General features: G+C 35.1%; 1 protein-coding gene across 1 annotated transcript in view; it reads right to left on the bottom strand.

The window, feature by feature from the left end:
• CASR (calcium sensing receptor) overlaps positions 1-23192 on the bottom strand; it is an 82268-nt gene that overhangs the window by 10553 nt on the left and 48523 nt on the right. The window contains exon 4 of the mRNA XM_051985392.1: positions 16015-16245. Coding sequence (XP_051841352.1) covers positions 16015-16245 — 231 coding nt within the window. The remainder of the gene's footprint in view (positions 1-16014; positions 16246-23192) is intronic.

Here is a 23192-nt window from a genome sequence, read left to right as displayed (position 1 = left end):
AGAGAGAGAGAGAGAGAGAGAGAGAAAGAGAAAGATGGATGAGAAAGAATTGGTTTGGGAGTGGGGGTAAACCACTTCCATTTATGTTATCCCATATTTTCTGGCCTATTATACTGCTCTTAAAATAATTTTTGTTTAGTGTTTTTAATTGTCTGATTCTTCATGACTACTTTTGGGAAAGATTTCTTGGTAAAGCTACTGAAGTGGTTTGCCATTTCCTTCTCCCCCTCATTTTACAGATGGGTAAATAGACTGAGAGAAGTTAAATGATCTGCTCAAAGTCACACAGCTATTAAACATTTGAACTTGGGTCTTCTTGACTCCCAAGTCTAGCATTCTAGCTACCTAGTCAATTAGTTGCCTTATATAGAAGGATGAAAATGTGTGTATGTGTGTGTATGTATATATAAATACTGACATGGATATTGTAGCTAACCATTTGACTGATTTTTCCCCATTGAACTGTCCAGTTTTTAATATACCATATATATATTTGGAGTATGTGGGTATGTATGTGATTGCATGTGTGCAGGGAACAATGCTAGCTACCATGGGAAATATGTAAAATCTAGATAAAATATTGTTCCTATCCTCATGGAGTTTATAATTTAGTAAATAAAAATAGCTCACATTTATGTAATTTTTTTAATACTTTCTTCAAAGAACCTTGTGAGGATAGACATTGTATGATCTCATTTTTGTTGATGAGGAGGCCTGTTTCTTAGATTTTGAGATTCTGTGAGACTGCACTGCAGGTATTATCTCCATTTTACAGATGAGGAAACTGAGTCTTAGATTTTAATTACTTTCTAATTGTTCCTTCTCCAATATGTCCCTTATTTTATAGCTTAAGAACCAAAGCAAATAAGGATTAAGTAACTTGTCTAGGCTCACACACAGCTAGGTAGTGTCTTAGGCTAGATGTTCCTAACTTTGAGGCAGTACTCTATACACTGCATCTCCTAGCTGCCCTTCATTTTACTAATTAGCAAAGAGACTGGCAAGATGAAAGGTCAGGAGAAGAACAACTAGACTTGTAAGGAATCCCCAAACCATTCTATTTGAAAAAAAGGCTGAAAGAATTGGAAATATTTAGCATAGAAAAGAGAAGGTAAAGGAATAATAAATTTCTGGTTTCCTGTAGTTGAAGGCCTGGAATCTGCAATCTGGAAAATAATTAGATTTATTCTATATGGTTTGAGAAGATAAAAGAGTAGAAGTAAAGTAATAGAGTTAAATTTAAGGTTAGGGAGAACATCCTAAGAATTAAGTCTGTCTGAAAATGAAATGAGTTTCCTTTTAAAATACCTCTCTGTCACTAGAGATATTCCAGTGGAGTGGACCAATTAAATTATCAAGCATTTATTAGGCTTCTACTATGTACCAAGCCCAGCACTTACATTGGGGATAAAAAGGCAAAAAATAAAAGTTTCCTGTCAGTCAACAAGCATTTATGAAGTACATTCTATGTGCTAGGTACTCTCCTCTCCACTGTGGAAAAAATGAAAAGCAAGAAAGTCCTTCTTCTTGAGAAACATTCTAATGGAAGAAACAACAAACACACATACGTAAATATATTATATATATCTATGTGTAAAACACATATCACATATTAGGAAGGCACCAGCAGTTTCAGAGACCATGAAAGCCCTCATATAGAATTTGGAGCTTGAGCTGATTTTTTTTTGTCTTCAAATTTAAATTTAAGACCTTTGGTTATGTCTATTAATCCATACCCAAATCAAAAAATTTAATATTGCCATATCTCATGCCAAGAATACCTATTCTGATCAATCAAGTTTGAATCTTGAAAGTTAACATGGATTTTGAGAAATGGAGATAAGGAGGAAGTTCATTCCTTGAATGAAGATAGCCATTGAAAAGGTAGGGAGATGGAGTAACAGCTGTGATAAAAAAAGCAAAAAACCCAGTTTGTCTCTCTTGAAGAGAACCAACCTGTCAAAGATATTAGATGGGGCTTCTGAGATAGAAAGGAGATTGAACTAAATAAACTGTTTTATTTATTTCTACTCTAAGATTCTATGATTCCATTAAAAGTACCTGTGTCTTGAAGTCAAAAAAGATCTGGTGAGTTTTTTGTTCCACTGGCTAATTTTGCTATCACTCACTCCCCCATCTATTTCTACAGTGAAATTCCTTAGCACACTGTTAAGTTATTGTCCCTTGCATTCACTGATACAGAATGGAATAGGCAGGACTAGGAAAGCAAGAAACAGACCGATCATAATAATACAAGAGAAATAAATCAAAAGTTGTGTCACAACCATACTTTCCTTAAGTCTGCAATAGAAGATCTAATTAAAGCAATGGAGGGCTTCCTTGTTTGTTTTTAAAACATGAGAAAGACTTCCATTTTGGGTAGGCATTATATAGTAACTCACAGGAGAGTATGAAGATTCACTCAGGATGAGCAGAAATGCATGGCCATGTCATACTGTGGTTTTTTTTTTTTTTTTTGTTTTTTTTTTTTTTTTTGCAAAATACCCATTTTCTGATATTCTCAAAGATTTTCTCTGGATTTGAAGCATTTTTACACACACACACAAAAAATAGTGACCTTCAAAAGACCACAGGAAAATATCCTTCTTATAAATCACAGACTACAGATTTGGAGCTGGAAGAGAACTTAGAGGCCATCTGGTCTAAGTCCAAATTTTATTTAAAAAACCAAGGTATGAAACCAAATCTTCTAAGACTTCAAATCCATACCTTCAGTACTGTATTTTTCAGAAGCTGAACAGTTCATACCTAATTGTTCCCAATATCGAGGACATTTCAGTTAGGATGCCTTTGGCCCTTTGAGTTAGCCATCTTGAAAAGTGTTCTCTGAGATAGCAGATGTATTATTACAATAACCTTTCTAGAATCAAATGGTTTGAGTTTGTACCTGGAGATTTTAATTTTCCCCAGACTATATATTTAGAACCAGAAAGGACTTTAGCATGAGCATTAGCAACCCCTTTGTTTTAGAGTTAAGGAAGCCCAAAGGAATGAAGTGGCTTGTCTAAAGTCATATAGCTGTGATTGATCCTTTGACTACAAACCCAATGGTTTGTTTTGGTTTTTGGTTTTTTTTTTTTTTTTTTACTATATGAGGTTTATGATGTAACTATGTTGGGTTTGTTGTACTTACACTGTATCAAGGTTTTTCATAAAGGACATTTTTGTGGTTGACCATGATTGGGTATGCAATATAGTAGTAAAATATTTTGATTACCTGCTAGTTGGTGATATAGCCTATCTGTTCACACATTCAGATTGTTCAATAAGGCCATCATATCCTCAGAAAATGAGACTTTCCCCCAAAAGATATAATAATATTTTATTTTTCCAAATACATGTAAAGATAGTTTATAATACTCATTTTTGAAAAACTTTTTGTTCTAAGTTTTTCTCCCTCTCTCTCTTAGCTTCCTTCATTCCCAAGACAGTAAGCAATCTGATATAGGTTAAATATGTGCAATCCTTTTAAATTTATTTTCATATTTAAATGTTTAAATTTCCATATATTATACAAGAAAAATCAGACCAAAAGGGGGGGACAAAACAAAAAGATGAAAATACCATGCTTCAGTCCACACAGAGAATGGAACAATTAACCAATATTTAGGCTACACACTCCTAGATGCTAGACCTTATAACCACTCAGAACTTTCAGACTTATCTAGTCTGGCTCTTCTGGTCCTGGCTTATCACCAAGATCCAAAGTCTACTTCCATTTGCATCTCATCTTAATATTCTTTCATAGTGACCAAAAGGTAAATGGAAGATTATTTGAGTCAATTACTTAAGGGAATGTTCAGGAATTCTTTCCCCTATTTTCTTGCAGTTTGAGGGATACCTACCCCTAATCAAAGATAGCTTTTAAAGTTTCATTTTCCACCTTATTTAACTAGCCTGTCTTCTTAGGCTTTCAATGAGGTCTTACTCTGATGTCTCATTATAGTATAGAAATGAGCCTGGGTTCTCTTTTTAAAAAGATTTTTAAAATAATTTTTTTCTGATTAGCAAGTATTTAATTATTTTCTCCCTTATCCCCAACTGCTTCTTCCAATAAAAAAAGTAAATCATCATAACAGATATTCATAATCAAGCTACACGAATTTCCACTTTAGCTATGTCCAAAGACATATAGTCATTCTTTATTTTAAGTCCATCATTCCTCGGGCAGAAGATAGACAGGTGGGGTCATTGTTAATCCTATGGAATTGTGGTTTATCATTGCCTTGATAAGAGTTCTTTTAAAATTCTTCACAGTTATTTTACTTTACTTTTAAATTGTTCTCTTAGTTATGCTCATTTTGTCCTGCCTCAATTCATAGAGGAGACTCAGTTTCCTTGAAAATTAGTTATTTCCTCATTTCTTACAACACAATACTATTATGTTGCATTAATATGCAATAATTTGTTCAGTTGTTCCCCAATTGATGAGCTTCTACGTCTTCACCACTACAAAAAAAACCTGTTATAAATATTTTTATACATACAGGATTTTTTTTCTTTCTCCAATTTCTTTGGGATCATAAGTCTATTCATAGTATCTCTGGGTTAGAAGGCAAGTATAGCTTATTGACTTTTGGCAGATAGTCCCAAATTGCTTTCCATTATGTAGTTAGTTCTCAAAGCCTAGACCAATGTAGTATAAACTGTGGAAAGACCTGTGAAGCATTTCAGGTACATATCAGGTAATGAGCTGTGTTTATCCAGCAGGTCCTACCCTAAGCAACTAGAAAAAAGCTCATTATTCTGAAGTCATCATATGGATGACTTTGTCAACCATAGCAACTCATGAAGCCTGAGATCTGCATTTATTGGCGGAAGGAGATGTTTCTGCCAAATTAATGAAATTGTAGAAGTTGAAGTATTAGGGAGGCAATTATGATTCAGTGCAAAATATACTGAATTTAGAATCAGAGGACCTTGGCTTAATTGATTTCTCTAATTATGAGTAATCTTTAGAAAGACACATGACTTCTCTGGGTCTCAGTTCTTTCTCTGTAAAATCAGAAGGTTGAATTAGACTAGGTTATTAAAAAAATCTCTTCCAGCTTTGACTCTATGATCCTTTGAAGAGAACTTTTTAGACATATTACTTTGTACATTTTGGGTTAACATTTTGTTATTTTTGTTCAGTCATTTTTTTCAGTCATGTCCAACTCTTTGTGGTCCCATTTGGGGTTTTCTTGGTAAAGATACTAGAATGGTTTGCCATTGCCTTCTCCAGCTCATTTTATAGATGAGGAAACTAAGGTAAACAGTGTTAAGTGACTTATCCAGATACACACAGTTAGGAAATGTCTAAGGCCACATTTAAACTCAGGAAGATGAGTCTTCTGGATTCAAGGACTTGCACTTTATGCAGTATGGCACTGCCTAGCTGCAATTTAAGTATGCTTTTTTTTTTCTGATTATGTTTAGAAAACTGATTTCTAATTGTCAAGTCTACCAGACATAAGTCAGTACAAGATCTTATTCCTTTGGACAAGGAGTCTTATTCCTTTGGAAAATTCACCACAAAATATGCCCCAGAAGTCACTAATCTGCACATAACCATTGCTATCTCATACTAGACTTATACTATATATCTATATCTATATCTATCCTATAAATATACTGATAAAAATACTGATACTAGCTCTTTTTGTAGTATCAGAAATCTGGAAACCAAATAGATGCCCATCAGTTGGGAAATGGCTAAACAATAAAAAGCTATAATAGTATATCCATGTAATGGAATACTTTTATGCTTTAAAAAATGATAAAGAATGTGATTTCAGAAAACCTGGGAAGACTTATAGGAACTGATTCAAAATGAAGTAAGCAGAACCAGGAAAAGAATTTATATTATAAGAACAATACTGTGAGAGCAACAACATTGAACATTTAGAGCCCTGATCAGTATAATAATCAATCATGATTCTGGAGAACCAATGATAGAACATAATTACCATTTCCTGACAAAGAAGTGATAGACTTCAGATGCAGAATGAAACATGCATTTTTGGATTTGGCCAATGTGCTACTTTATTTTGCTGAACTATATGGATTTGTATTGCTGGATTATATATATTTGTTACAAGGAGTTTTTCTTTTTCCAATTTTTTAAATGGAATACTGGGAGGGAAAGGAAATAAATGCTTATTTATGAAAAATGATTTAAAAATATGTCATCATGCAGGATTATGCAAAGCACAACTTTTCTTCCCATTAGACCATCTGCAACCTGGGTGGTCTTCTTTACTATCTCCTAGAAAGTATTTCCACATCCCCATCATTGCTGATGGTCCCCAGAATATCACAAGTCTCTTTAAATAATATCTATGCTCCAGACATGAGAGTTTTGTTTTGAAAAAATACTGAACACCACAGTATTGGGGGGAAATTTTGCTTATTACATAAAGTGTATATTACTGTTAAAGTAGATTGTTTGGAAAAAAAGGACAGATGAAAATCCCTTTTCTCTGTAGCTATAGAATTTTTTATTTAACACTCATGAGATTCAATAGGTGATAATCCACACTATATCAACATTATAGCATCAGAGAATTTTAGCACTGGGAAGGACCTTAGGGATGATTCTCCATTCTAGGATCACATAATTTGCAACCTGAAGTAGTAAAATGCTTACAGACAAGAATTTGAGAAAATAGAGAGTTGTAAATTTTATCCAAGGTTGTTATCACAGAATGAACTCATTCAGGCCTCAAGCACAACATATTCACTTTGTTCCCCAAGTGGGTAATGATCCCTGTACATGAGACATTTTAATGGTAGAACAGCTCTCATGAATTTAAGTATCAAACTTATCCTCTGGTGGCCCCAGGATGATATAACTACTTGGATATTTTGGCCACACATCTATCACACCAGTCAACTTTCAATTACCTTAGAAAATTAACTCTATACCTATCTCCCCCATCTCCACCTTTAATGTTCTATTCATCTCCTCATGTGCCTGATATTCTGTACAAAGATTTCATGACCAATGGGATAAAAAGACAAAGGTACATCCAGATATCATACTTTGTGAACTATTTCTGTGTACATTTCTTTAGGACCCACAGAGTGAGATACCCAAAGTTTGGATGCAGGGGCCTTAGCACTGTCAGTATTTGAAATAATACAAACAAACAAAAAAAATTGGCTTTTATAGATCTGAGATCTCATCAGGGTTGGAATTTCAAAAGCAGAACAGATTGTAAACCTTTTACATAACTTTTTATTCTGTGCATTTTTGTCCATGTCTTTCTATAAATCCTCCAAAGAGGATTTTTCATTAGAAATGACCAATGGAAACCTAGGATAGAGAAAGCAAATAAATTGGACAAACTGTCCAAAAAAATTCTTTCTTGCCTATTTCTAGAAATAATTCCATTGCTTTTTTGCCACTTGTGGGGAAAGGGTAAGGAAAGAGCAAAAAAACCTCTTCATACATATTTTCTGATTTTTTTTTATCATCATGCCACAGATTACACAAATATACACATTTGTAGTGATATATGAGCCCCGAAGGACCTTGCCATCTTGGAGATGTTTTAGCTTTCTTGGTCTTGAGACTACTGTTGATTAACCATTTAGTTCAGGATGTGTTATTAAATATCTATCACTGGGCTTGCCTGTAACTACAAAATTCAACTTCTAGTTCTCTTACCACACCTTTTTTCAATGATCAATAGACTTCCTTTATTGCTAAATGTATCCAAATGGACATTTTCTTCAGAAAATGACGAGAAGCTTTCAAAAGACTTAAGAATGTTATAGCAATATGGAATATTTTTCCTTTTAAAGGTAAATACTAGAGTTGGTAGAGCTGGCTTGATCATTAGTGAGCATTTATTAAGCACTAATTATGTGTCAAACATTGTATTAAGCCCTGCAGATACAAAGAAGGTAAAAAAAAAATCTCTCAAAGAGCTCCCATTCTAATGGGGGTGGGACAATATACAAATAGGTATGTACAGTCTAAATGGATGGTAAAAAGGCAACAAAAACATCATTTTCATGAAGTTTTAATTATTCAGCTTCTAATTCAGCTTCTATAATGAACAGAAATAAAAAGGTGTACACATACATTTGTTTTAGGGATTGATAAAGTAGAGCAATTTTAGGACCTTGACAAGGTCCTCAAAAATAAGTTAACAAATGTGATGATACAAATAAAAGTAAACATAGGAAGATGGCCCAAAGAAGTTGGAAAATGCGAATCTGGATTAAGCAATGAAATATCAAGATTTTTGTACATTATTTTTCCTTTCTTCAAGAAGGAATCTGGAAGAAACCATGCTGCAAACCTCAAACAAGTCACCAAAAAAATGACACGTTATATTTTAACAGATGCTAAAGGACTGGAGCCTAGTGTAGCATTTAAGATTCAGCTATCTGTATGTAAACACAAACAATATCAAATTTGAAGAAAAAGTAAAGATGAAAAAACTTTTAAAAAATCATTTCATACCCAAACTACTTAAAGAAGCTGTTGATTCAGAAAAATGGGAAATGGGCAGAAACAGAAACATTGGCTGATAATGACCATTCCTTTAAATAATTTAATTAAAATAATAGTCCCTAGAAGGAGTTGGCCAAAAAAGTCCATAAACCACCTTGGCTAGCAGACATTTGGTCTTTTTGCCAACTTGACAAACCTGACACCCAAGAGAAAGGTTCTCTTACTTTATGAGCCCACTTGTAAAATATGATTGAAGAAGATGACAGTATTATGAAATGTTATTACCTCATAAAACAGCAGAATACAGTTGGAAAAAAAATTAAGCCTGCAGAAAGTTTGTTAGAAACTTAGCCAGGCAAGAACAGCTAGATGGTGCAGTAGATGGAGCACCAGCCCTGGAGTCATGAGGAACTGAGTTCAAATCTTACCTCAGACACTTAACACTAGTTGTGTAAGCCTAGGCAAGTCACTTAACCCCAAATGTCTCTTTAAAAAGTTAGAATAAGTTTGGATGAAATTGGAAGGATAAAACAAACTAATGAGAAATGGAACAGATTTATGGTGTTTCTAGAGTGGTCTATTCTACTACCTTAAAGCCCCCATGTACTATGTGAAAAAATTATAATGGCCTTTTTTTTTCCCTTGAGGCAATTGGGGTTAAGTGACTTGCCCAGGGTCACATGGCTAGAAAGTGTTAAATATCTGAGATCAAATTTGAACTCATGTTTTCCTGACTTTAGGGCTGGTGCTTTATCCACTACACTACCTAGCTGCCCCCCTAATGGCCTTTTAAGAAAATGACATGGGAAAAGAAATTAAAATTTCAAAAATTTCAAAAAATTTTTAAAAAATTAAAAAATTGATGACATAGGGAAATACAATTGGACCTAATAAAATACTTATTGAAAAATATGTGGAAAATGGAAAAAGCAGTGACTTTGGAGGCAAAAAACCTACATTCAAATCCTGGCACTGTTACTTAACATGTTCTTCAGGTAAGTCTTTTATTCTCCCTAGGCCTTAATTACTTCATCTGTAAAGTGAGGGGGTTGGTCTTAATGGCTTCTAAATGTGAGAAGGGGCTTAAAATAAATAATTATAGCTAGCATTTATAATAGTACTTTAAGGTTTACAAAGTGCTTTAGAAAAATTAATTTTATGCTCAAAACAATTCTGGGAAGTAGGTGCTATTATAATCATTGTTTTACAAATGAAGAAACTGAGGCACATAATAAGTATTTGGGCAGGATATGAACTCTGGTTATCTAGACTCCATGTCCAATTCATTCTCCATTGTATCACTTAAAGTGGAAGAAGAATATTTAATGGTTAGTATATAATACCTATGTGTATTATTTTGTTGTGATGGTGGTTGTTTGTCCAGTCATTTCAGCCATGCCTGATTCTGTTACTCCATTTGGGGTTTTCTTGGCAAAGAAAACCTTCCTTATTCCAGTTTATTTTTACTGAACAAGTAGTCCCTATGAAGGCCCATGGGATAGTAATGACATTGGACTATGAATCTTCTAACTTCTTTTCCTGCTGTAAGCAAGAATAATATACTTTATGACATTCAACTAGGGAGCCTAAGAGACTAAATGAAAATTTCTAGTAGATTTGAATTTTATGTTAATACTGGCAGGTCAGCAGGGAATGCAGTGCTGGGTTATTTGTTATCATTCAGAGAATCATGACTGAGGGCAGCTAGTTCAATTCATCCCTGAAGAGGAGTCACATTTACAGCATTCTTGATCACTGGTCACCTACTCTGTGCTTTGTGATGGGTGAGCTACTCCCTCCCAAGACAGCCCACCCCACTTTTCCAAGGTTTTAATTATCAGCAAGTTTTTGCTTCTATCAAGCTGAAATCCCCCTCCAATGCACTATTTTTAATCCTGCAAAACAAACGAATCCTTTTCCTTCACTAAGACCTGCAAATATTTGAATACAGCAAAGCTGTGTCCCCCTAAATAAGATTTCTCCAGTCTAAACACCCTGTTTCTTTAATCATTCCTTGTTTGGTGTGATCTTTAGCTCACTCCCCAGCCTGATCAGCTGTTCCCAATCACCCTTAAGTGTGATCACTTAAGTGTGATTTGCTTTCTTGTTCTTATAATCTTCACTTAAAGCAAGCCATTAACGCATACTGGCTCTTTTTGGCTACCATAGCTCATATTTATGGCTGGTTCATATTAAGCTTCTGATTCATTGAAACTCCAGGTCTTTTTCAGACAAACTGCTGTCTGACCACAATTAAAATACAGTTAATGATAGTGAAACATGGTCTAAAAACATCCTTAGATGAATCAAAAAACATTTATTAAGTGCCTGCTATGTGGCAAGCCTTGTGCTGGGTGTTGGGAATAAATATACAATAAATGAAACAATCTCTGCTCTCAAAGAGGTTAAATTGTTTTGCTTTTGCCAATCCAGAAATCATTTTAAAGTGCATACTTTATGCAAGGTACAGTGCTGGGTAATAAGAATTCAAAGTCAAAATAAACACAGTCTCTTTCCTCAAGAGCCTCATGTTCTTTTCAGGAGATCCACTATGTAAATAGATGATGATTTAAGAAGGAGAATGCACTAATAACTAGAGGGATAAGAAAAGACTTCTTGGGAAAGATGACACATGAGTGGAACCTTGAAGAAGCTGGAGATTTTAGTGGCACTCATATTACCTTCCTTTTTAATTATGACTATATGTTCTCTGTCATTAAACATTATTTTAAAACCTTTGCAAGTTTTATAGATTCTATAATGAATGATGAATAGATTTTTACCTGGACAGTTTTAGATAAAGTCTATTTAAATGTATAAAATCTAGATTTATTAATGAGTAGGGATGATTATTTACTTGGTGTAATATAGAATTTACATTTTAATGGGAAAATTTTAACTACTGGGATATAACTGGTCAGGGGAAGAAACCCAGTATTCCCTGAAGCTCAAAAATTCATTCAAGACAGCTTTAGATGTTGATAGGAAAACAATTGAATTATTAGCAAGAATGAATACTGGGACAGGTCTGGGTTGATATTCTTTATGTTGTCCCCTTTTGTGATTTAAAATAGTAGTCATCTAGTTGAGTTCATTCCTTTTACAAAATAGGAAAATGAAACCTGGATATGTTTACCCCAGTGTGGCTATTGCACATACTACAGGTTCTTGGAATCACTAGTGAGAGTTGAGTGCCAGGTGGATATCTAAGGTGGATGAGCAGCCTTGAAAAGGGATCAGCAAGCCCTCCCACTGGAGGTGCTAATCGTCCCTTCAAACACCATATATGAGGCATTAAGAGACAGCATAATGGAGTCGATAAAAGTTCAGGACTTGGAATAAAGAAAACCTCAGTTTAAAATGATTAACATCAATCATCAATTACCCTCTCCTAAACCTCAGTTTCCATGTTTATTAAATGGGGATAATGATTGCTGAAGTTGTTGTAAAGATTATTGAAAGGCTCAAATGGGACAATGTAATCAGAGCATTTTGCAAACCTAAAACACTATTTTAGTAGAGGTTATTTCTATTATTCAAGAGCGCATAGGATTTGTTTACTTTAGATTGAAGCATTCAGCCTTCTTTGTCTATATTTGTATATAATCCTATTGCAAAGAATGCAACTCCGTTAAGTTGGCCACATTGTTTGAATGGCAAACATACATTTGCTTAAAAAAAACAAAACAAAACAAAAAAAAAAAAACTACATCATGGAGAATTCACATAGGGCAAGCACTCACAAGATGGTCAGAATAAGCAATGCAAGGACACTTTCAAAGTCTATCTTAAAAATTTTGGAATTGATTTGTGACATAGGAGACACTGATACAGGACTGCCCCAGCATGGTGTGCCCTAATTAGAGAAGATGCTATTTAATTGAATTAATCTTAAATTACTTAATTTCCTTTCACATCATGAAATATAAAAGTTAATTTTTATGTTGCTTAGTCCCAGATGTCAAAACTATAGTCAGGGAAATTCATCTTCTTGAATTCAACTCTTGCCTCAGACATTTAAGGGCTGGGAGACTGGGCAAACCCTGATTATCTCAACTTCATCATCTGTAAAATGAACTAGAGAAAGAAATAGCAAATTTCTTCAGTAATCATTCTATTATCTTTGCCAAGAAAACCTCAAATGGGGTCACAGAGAGTCAAAGATAAATAATAACAATAAACCAGAAAAAGGAAATGTTTTTCTATATAATATAAATAGAGAAACTACAAATAAGAAATACAAAATGAAGTCAAATTCTTATTCTGGAAAAAAGGTGAGAGAGTGAAAATAAAAATTGGGTTACTGACACAACTATATAGTGACAAATAATGGAAAATGCTGTTGAATACTCAAACCTAAAAGTTCTATAGAATTAAAGAGATGTCATAGAAAGAGCACTGGCCTTAGAATCAGAAGACCTGGATTCAAATCCTTGTTCTCAAACTTAATAAATTTTGTCCTTTTGCAGAAACTAATTTGCCTCTGTGAGCCTTGGTTCTGGTTTGTAAAAAATGGATAATACTATAGACTACGGACTTCTCATTGTTACAGTGAGATAAGTGCTTTGTAAACTTTAACTAGGGACTGGTCTTTGATGTAGGAAAAGGAAAGTCTCTATACCAATGTGAGCTGCATCTTCTTTGTGAATCAGAGTCAGCTAGTTGATAAATGGGACAGAGTGATGAGTTTGGAATAAAAAAGACCTGATTCAGCCTCAGACTAGATGTGGAGCCTTAAATCTTAAACTTCTGTATGCCTCAGTTTCTTCACCTGTAAAATGGGGATAATAATAATACCATCTCCCAGAGTGATTAAGATGAAATGAAATAGTATTTGTAAATGCTTAGCATAGTGCAAGCATTTAATAAATGTATGTTTTTTTCTTCCTTCCTCTTCTCCTTTGTTCCTTTCTTCCTTCCTTTTTTCCTTTCTCCCCTTCCTTCCTTCTTCCCTCTCTCTTTCCTTTCTTCCTTCTCTTCCTTGCTTCCCTTCTTTCCTCCCTCCCTCTGTCCTTTCTCTTCCTTTGTTCTTTTCTTCCTTCCTTCCTTGCCTGCTTGCTTCCATTCTTCTCTCCCTCCTTCCCTTCCTTTCCTCCTTCCCTCTGTTCTTTCTTTTCCTCTTTTCCTTTCTTCCCTCCTTTTTGTTCCTCCCTCCTTTCCTCTCCTCCTTTATTTCTCTCTCCCTTCCATCTCTAAGCTTCCTGTATGCATGGATTCCTATGCTTGAATCCTGACCAGGGAAATAAATAGGAAATAAAATTACTCTTTTGGTGATTGAAACTAACCCCTAAAAAGGAGAGGAAATCCATTTTTTTCCTTTCAGCTCCTTTTGAATGAAGGAATGAATTTGGAAGAAGAAAAGGCAGAGGCCATGACTCAGGTAGAAGTAATTTTGAGTATTTTTATATTAAAAGTGACCCATCAATTCAGGGAAATGGCCAGATTAGTTATGTATAGACACAGCTGGAAATAGATAATACTGACAACAAAAGCAAACAGCACTCTGGACAAACTGCAATGTCAATAATGGATCAAATGAATTTTATAGAAAATTGGCTATTTCTGGAATAATGGATTGAATGGGTTAACTTGGAGGCCTAAAAGAGTGAATGCCCTTTTCTAAACAGCACAGTTGCTATCAGAAGGCCTTAGGTTCCTGAGAAGAATAAAATACATTATCTGTGGTCTTATGGCCTTTGCCTTCTTAAGGTAATAAATTACTTCAAAAGTAGGAAAGAGACACTGACTCTGGGCCCTTGGGATTTCTCTTCACATGTTAAACAACAACCTTCTCAGTAGCTCTGTACGTGAGGAAAAGAAGTAATGGAAGCAAATTGAATTCTGCGAAGTCATACAATATTAGCTGGGAGGCTTACAAAGCAAGAGTTTATTCCATATACATTTACTTATGTCCTTATACACTGCACTAAGGCCTGAGAGAAGATGTAAAAATAAATAGGATCCTGCCCTTGCCCACAAGGAGTCTGTGATAAGAATGCCTCTTGTAGCCCAGTAGCTGAGATTAAATAAAGCGGGTACACTAAGTAGTGTTGGTATAATGTTTGATAAATCAGTGGGGAGGGGGTGATATAGAGTTGAGGAAAGAGTATTCTGGGTGGAAAAGCAACCGGCTGGACAGGATTTCTCCATGATCCTATTTTCTACTTTGGAAGAATAGCACTCCCAAGTCTTTTTGATCATAAAAGTGCTAAAAAAATATAGCCTTATCCATTCCTCCTCTACTCAATACCCTTACCCCAATCCATACACACACACACACACACACACACACACACACACACACACACACACAAAATATAGAGGCAAAAGTAGTAGGAAATGGAGTAAGACACTCAATAGAGACTTATCTTTGTATCCAAAGGCTCTTATCTGTAAAATTTTGTTGTTTAGTTATTTCAGACTCTTCATGACCCCATTTAAGGTTTTCTTGGTAAATCTACTAGAATGATTTACTATTTTTTTTCTAGGTCATTTTACAGATGAGAAAACTGAAGCAAACCACGTTAAGTGACTAGTCTAGGGTTACACAATTAGTAAGTATCTGATGAATGCACTAAGATGAGTTTTCCTGAATTTAGGCCCCGACTTTAGGCTCTATCTACTGTACCATATAGCTACCCCTACCTGTAAAATAGGAGATACTATCTACCTCACATAGCTATAGTATGGTGTGGACTTATAAATATTATTATTAGAAAATTTCATCAGAAATGCAATAAGGAAAAGAGAAATTTAGTGTTTTCCCTCCTCCCCTTCCATACCCTATTTCACTTTCAAGAGATGACTAGAAAACATCTAGAGACATAAGAAGAAGGGAGATAAAATACTTAGATTTAAAGATTCTCCTCTCTTTCTTCCTCCTTCCCTCTGTCCATCTATAACATTATTACACAATCTGTTTGAAGGTTTGGAGTTACTCAAGTCAGAAATAGCAATGGGGAATGGATAAAAGAAAAAGGACAATAAATAAGAACAGAGGCAGATATAACTGGTGTTTGTTTTTTTTTTTTAAACAAGCTGAGAGATTTGCGCTGAGGACTTTCTTTTTTATCTTCAATTTTTTTGTTGATATCTTTTGTATTTTACATTGAGGATTTTCTCAATAATAATCTAGAATATCTATCACAGAGGACTGCTATCATGACTGAGTGAAATAATATATGTAAAGCGCTTTGCAAACCTTAAAGTGTTATAAAAAATGTCAGCTAGTATCATTATTTATACTTCTGGAACATTCTATAAGCCTGGGTAAAGTACTTCAAACTTCAAGAATGATCTAAGGGGATTTCTGGAAAGGTTGAATTCCCTTTTACCTCCCTTCATGTGAAAGGTGAGCTTCATTCTTGTGAATGATTGTTATGATTCTATTGCAGCTAAATTTCCACTGGCAAAGAAGCTCTCTATTTGGACAGTGCTATGCATTTATTTTTGAGCTAACACTTCCCTGAAGTAATCACCTACCTTGCCTACACTTTATTTGCTGTTGTCAGTAGACCACTCATGGCTTACTTATATTCATTACATACCTCCCTGGAGAATCCACTCCACAGAATTTTCTCCTCATTGATGAAAAGCCGTTCACCCTTCTTGGCATAAACATTGTAATGCCCAACCTCCTTAAAAACGATGGAGCCATCCTCTGGGGAGAGATGCCAGTTGATGATTGAATAGTTGCCCACCAGGTCCCCAAACTCATCAAAATCCACTTGCTCGCCCATATTGTTGGTGAAGTTTAAGTGCCGCAGGTGTTTTAAAACCTAAGAAAGAGCAGAGGACATTGTGAGTGTAAATGCCATCCCAAAGAGTGGCTTCCTTTGTTAAACTCTTGCGGTTTGGGGTTGGGGTCACCTCTTCAGGTCATAAGAAGAAATCGGTCAAACCACTGAGTAAGTAGGCTGGCCAGCCTAAGAATTCTGCCATCATTGGTATGATGAAGAAGGGAGCATTGATTTTTCTGCTCCCAGGAACATGGAGACATGTGTACTGGTGGAGAGGGTCAAAACTTGTGGCTACTGCCATTGTTGATATCTTTTTGAGAATCAGTGTGATACTGTGGAAGGAATATTGGATTTGGAGTGAGAAGTCTGCAAATCTAATCCTGGTTTTACCATTTATTGCCTGTGTTACCTGGAAAAACTAACTAACCTCTCTGGGCTTCAGTTTTCCTTTTTATAATGTGAAGGGATTGGATTAAATGACTCTAAAGTCTTTTCCATCTCTGAATCTATGATCTCCATAGTTACGATTTCTCCAACAATGAGCTGTTAATCACAAACAAGTAGGGTTGGACAGTGGGTGTGGAATGAAAGGGGCAAGACTGAAATTTATTGACTCATAATCTGATGAAATGGAATCAGAAGAATTGGGCTTGAATCTCACCTAATAATGCTACTTCTTGTTTAACTTTGTTAAATCACTTAATTCCTCTTTTCCTTAGTTTCTTCATCTGCAAAATGGGGAATTGGACCTGATAATGATGACAATGATAATGATAACTAACATTTGTATAGTGCTTGAAGATTTGTATAGCATTTTGCATTTATATCTTGATCCTCACAACAACTCTGTCTGGTAGGTGCAATTATTATCCTCATAAGACTTGCCCAAGGTCACATAACTATTAAATATCTGAAGCAGTATTTGAATTTAGATCTTCTCAACTCCAAGTATAACACTCTATCCACTATGCTACCCAAATGATATCTAATGTTCCTTCCTGGATCTAAATATATGATCTATAATCTTTGATTTTGATAAATTCATAAACTTAGAGCTGGAAGACATCTTTTTAATTTTTTTGTTCTTAACAATATTTAATTTTTCCAAATACATGCAAAAATAGTTTTCAACATTCACCTCTGAAAAACTTTGTGTTCCAAATTGTTCTCCCTCTCTCCTCCCTTTCTCAAGACAGCAATCTGATATAAGCTAAATATGTGCAATAAAATATATTTTAAAGTTCATTTGGTTTAATCCTTTAATTTTTATATGCCCAGAGAAGGTAAGTGAATTTTCCAAAGCCACACAGTCAGTGAATAACAGAACTGGTATTTGAACTTAATTTGAACATCAATTAAATATCCTCTGATTCCAAATCCAGAACACTTTCCACTGCCTCAGGCTGAGTTAGGCATAGAGCATTGCTATTATCAGTATCTTGCCCTTGACTTCCAGAACCAACCAAGTTACTGATGGCAGTGTGGCCAATACCATTCTAAATATACGTGGGATGTAAAGTCCAAAGTCCTGGATTTGAATCTCAGCTCTGACACTTACCAACTGTGTGACTTTCTTATTTCTTGGACTCAGTTTCTTTCTCCAAAATGAGGACATTGGCAAAAAGTTACAAAACTTTGTATATACTTTGATCCAGCAATATCACTACTAGATCTATATGGCAAAGAGATCAAAGAAAGAGGAAAAGAACCCATAGTAACCAAAAAAGGATATCTTTTTGGGGTGACAAATCTAAAAACCTATTCTGATGATTTATTAATTGAGGAATGACTGAACAAGTTCTGGTAGATGAATATGATGGAATACTATAGTGCTGTTAGAAATGAGGGAGGGAATGGTTTCAGAAAAACTTGGGGAAACTTATATGAACCATTGTAGATTGAAGTGTATGGAACTAGGAGAATAATTTACATAATAACATTAATCTTGCAATAAATGAACAACTTTGAATTCTTAAGAACTCTGATCAACAAAATGAACAACCATGATATCAGAGGACTCATGATGAAGCACACTATCTACCTCCCAACGGAGAGACAATGATTGAAATGCAGAATGAGACATATTGTCTAATCCAATTAATTTTAATTTTCTTGACTATGCATATTTTAATAAGGATTTTTTTAGGGATGGAGGGAAAGAGGGAGAATAAGTGAATGCTTACTATTTTTATGATAAAATTAATACATTGGCTAAGTGATCTCTTTTTCTATCTCTCATCTCTCAATTCTATGAGTCCTGGGAAGGGTATGGCAGTGACACAATAGTAATTTTATCTCTATACTAGCATTTATTTATTAATTGCTCATTATACATTTGATATAGTCATAGGGATTTTATGGATACTTAAGAAAGGGGTATAACATGGTGCAGAGGAAATTCTGGGTTTGAGAGTCTAATGCTTACAAAATATGTAATTATAGGCAAAAAATTACTTAACCTCTCTCTGAGGCATCATGTCAGGTGTCACTCTCTTTTAGGGTCTTGTTTTACCACTGATTTTGGTTTTGCAAGCCTCCCATCTCCTTCCTCATACACTTTCCAAACCACTTCCTTCTATACCCTCCCATCCCAAACCTGCTCCGGATGAAAAGTGGGCTGGGTGGGGAAAATTCACTAACAGGAAGAGAACTCCCTTCCTTGGCTTGGTGTGGGAAGACTTTATCCTGGGATTGCTAGACTGGTAAAACCAAGGAAATGATGTTAAGTTTGCCTAGATTTCAGCAAAGCATTGAACAAAGCTTCTGTTGAAATCCTAGGATAAAAGGAGAATATGGGTTAGACTATCATGTACAGTTAAGTGAGTCTGTAACCAGTTTGTTATCAACTTAAAAGATCTTTTTCTACCAATCAACATTTATTAAGTACCTCTCAGGAACATAATGCTATGATATTCAAATGAATTACATTTAAGTGAGGAAAGGGTGTATAAAGTCACTTTCCCTTCCAGAGTCATCTGGGTCCAGGGGCAAGATTATAGATCAGGAAAATAAAGATGGACTTGCATGCAGTGGGAGACTAGTCTTTTTAAGCTAAGGTCTTTGCTAGGTCTCAGTTTGACTGAAGCAACGTGGAGCTGAGAGATAGTCTCAGTCCTTAAGGAGCTTACAATGGAGGAAATGGCATGAAAACAAATATATATACAATAAATAAGAAATAATTAACACATGGAAAGCACTAGAATCAAGAAGGGTTGAGATAGGCTTCCTGTAAATGATGTTTCTTAGTGGAAAACCCCAGGAATTTGACCTTGCTCTGCCCTGTCTTATTTTGTTTAAATTTTCATCAATGTCTTAAATAAAGGTATAGATGACATGCTTGTCAATTTTTTATATGACATATAACTGGGAGAGATAGCTAACATACTGCATCCAAAAAGATCATAAGATCCTAGAATATTGGGTTGAACCTGATTAGATGAAATTCATCATGGCTCAATGAGAATTCTTAAATTTGGGTTCTAAAAATCTTCTTCATGATGGGGGCTACATAGCTGGATAGTTTGTAGGAAAAAAATTGTGGTTTTAGTGCATTGTAAACTGAGCATGAATCCACAATGTGGGATGTCAGTCAAAAAAAATTAGTGAATGTAATCTTGTGCTGAGTAAGGAAAGTAATATTCTCACTATTCTCGGCATTGGGCATACTATATATGGAGTAGTAGTATGCTCAGATCTGGGTACCATACAGATGAGGAAACTGAGGTCCAAGATAGACAGATACCTTTCCCAAACATATACAGATAGTAAGTGTCAATGAGTTTACAATCATGTATATATGTATTTGTGTGTGTGCACATCTGTGAGTTGTATGTTACCTACTATGTACATAGACATGAGTATGTAACCTGAGTAGCTCAAACTTTGTTACTTTGTAAGTTTGCAAACTTTGTCTTTCTGCCAAAGAGAAACACAGCAGAGGTGGAAGCCTGCAGGTAAAGCCCAATTACATTCAAATTTAAAGCAATTTTAAGGAGAAACTACTAACAAGGTGTTTAGAAAGTGGGAGTGATAAGAAAAGTCCTCAGGTAGGAGATGAAGAAATTGAAGAAAATAAGGAATTCTGAGAGGCAGAAGCCAGAAGAATGCTTTTTCTTCTTTCATTTACAAATTGTTTGCTTTAGCCAATAGCACTAAATTATTATAGAGAAAGGTGTTTTCAGAGGAATATGAACACTGTTGATTTAAACAGCATCTTAACGGTTCAGTGCTTTTCTGTTGTTAAAGGAAATTGTTTATTTTATATTTCAATTTACTTTGTAATAAAATGTTGTTATAGTATGATGGCTCACTTCTCCCCTCTTTTTTTATACCCTTTCCTCCTACAAAGTCTGTCTCTAATTTATGCGCCCTGGACAACTTGAGAGAAATCTGTATTTTTTTTATTTTTTGCTGAGGCAATTGGGGTTAAGTGACTTGTCCAGGTTCCCACAGCTAGGAAACGTTGAGTAAAGCCAGATTTGAATTCAGGTCCTCCTGACAGGGCTGGTGCTCCATCCACTGCACCACCTAGCTGCCCCAATAAAAATCTTAAAGCTGACATCTCATTACAAGATCCTAGAGTTGTGGGAAGGCCTTTAGAGAATGTCGAGTGCATCGCCCTTATTGTACAGCCAAGGGAAATGAAGCCCATAGAAGAAAGTGACTCAATTAGTAAGTATATAGACTAAATAGGTTTTGAATCTGGGTGAATCTAGGCTCCTTGACTCCAAATTCAGTTCAGGTATTACTTCCAATGTTCAGCTATGGATATATAGTTCATTTTTAGACGAAGCCATCAAACTCAGTGGGGAAGGGAAGGGAAGGAAAAAAGGGATCTGGAAATTAGAAAAGAGTAGAAGGAAATGGGGAAGCAGGCCAGTTTTCCAGTCTTTCCATTTCTCTCTTATCCCTGCTTTCCATTCTTTTATTATTTCTCCCCATATAGAATACCCACCTTGTTCTTCCTCTTTATCTATTCAATTCCCCCCACCAAAGACCCAAACCCAAGGCTTAACTCAAATCTCACCACTCTTCTCCATGACAACGCCCACCACAATTCGATGCTTGACATACAGTACTTGTTTAATAAAGCTTTTTACATTAATCCATTTGCTCTTTTCTGAATTTTTACTGTGCTTATAGTTAATATTATATTACCTAGCCATTAACTGATTGCTTTCTTATGATTGTTGTTCAGTCACCTGACTCTCCATCACCCCATTTGGGGTTTTCTTGGCAGAGATAATAGGTTTGTCATTTCCTTTTCCAGCTTATTTTACATATATATCAGGGTTAAGTAACTTGCCTAGAGTCACACAGCTAGTAAATATCTGAGGTTGAATTTGAACTCAGGAAGAGGAGAATTCCTGACTCCAGACCCCACACTCAGTGGACACACTGTGCCATTTAGTGGTCCCTTGGCTTTAAATGACATTGAATTGTCATTCAAACTCTCAGTGAGGTACAATGGGGAAGAACCCTAGGTCAGGAGTCAAGAACACCAGGTTTAAAACCAGAACTTTGTCATTTTCTACCGATGTAATCTCAGACAAATCATTTGAGTTCTTTAGGATTCAGTTCCCTTTTCTATAATAACAGAACATTGAACTAGATGATCTTTAAGGTCCCTTCCATCACCCCAAAAAGACCTTAAGCTAGCTTAACTCTCCAAATGGACTATACAATCCTAAAGCGTTCAAAGGAAATATTTGTAGAAGTGCTTAGCACAGTGCTTGGGACATAGTAGTTGCTATGTAAACACATTTTCTCCCCTACTAAAAGGAAGATCCATGACTTCTTTTTCTGAACTCCTCCTCATCCCAGTTTCCAGTACAATTAGGTTCTTACTAAATATTTGAATTGTAGTCTGAATTAGAGGAGGCTGACTCATAACTAGCAGGCTAATAATAATTGTATTAATAAATATGATGCTGCGATGTAATAAGGTTTGATTCATTGTTTTGTGGATTTTTAGACTTGGCAAATGATAGAGAAAATGTTAATAATGGCAAGTTAAATTTAAAAGTGTGTATTGCACTTTTTTTTTGAAAGCCAATTGTTAAAAATTTACCAACACACTATTAGTAATAATGCCCTTCAGATCATATTGTCTTTGAGTAATTACTAGTCCTGTCTCATAAAACATAATTCAATTAGTTCAGTTCCATTTCACAATTATTAAGTACATATTATTTATTAGTTGAAGCACTAAGAATGCTAAAATGAAAAATGGCAGTTGCTGGCTTCACAGATTTTACAATTTAATTTTTAAAATTTACTTTATTCTAACTTATGAAATAAAATAAGCATTTCTAAAACATAATATATAAAAATGATGATCGAACATGAAACTGCAAATCTACTTTGTGCAACTTGCTATTTAAAAAATATATATATATTGTCAAAACATTAGGAGATACTCTGTTTTCCAGAGTTAAGACTAAGCAAGCAGGCTAGGCCCTGAACTTAGCATAACAACAATCCTTTGTGTTCAGCCTCTGGATGATCTCAGCCACAGCAAAATACCAGAATTGTTTCACATAATTATTGTATTTCTTTGATCAGAACCATGTATTTTCTGAGCTAGAACAAGTTCTGGTCATGGACCCCTGCTAAGAATCAAACCTTAACTCTCACTATCAAGGTTATAGCTCACTATACAATTATTGGTGTAAGTACTGAGATTTCCTCAGATTGCCTCGAGTCCCTCAAAAAGGGCAGGACTCCGGTACGTGTTGCTGCTTGCAAGCTATTTCTCTTACTTGAAAATTAAACTTCTGTTTGATTCCTGACTTTCCTATCTCTAATCTATTCTATTTTGCTCCAGCTCTATAGTTTAGAGAGGCTCTTTCATCCAGGTGACAATATAGTGAAGTTATCATGTAAATATGACCATGATATACTTATTAAATGCCAAATAGCACAGTGGTTAGAAACCTGAACTTTAGTAAGTATGTGATCCTAAGCAAGTCATTTCACTTTTGTCT

The sequence above is a fragment of the Antechinus flavipes genome, chromosome 3 (genome assembly GCF_016432865.1).
Source record: "Antechinus flavipes isolate AdamAnt ecotype Samford, QLD, Australia chromosome 3, AdamAnt_v2, whole genome shotgun sequence".
In the NCBI taxonomy this organism is placed as follows: domain Eukaryota; kingdom Metazoa; phylum Chordata; class Mammalia; order Dasyuromorphia; family Dasyuridae; genus Antechinus; species Antechinus flavipes.
The sequence above is the reverse complement of the archived record's forward strand: the minus strand, read 5'-3'. Positions and strand labels throughout refer to the sequence as shown.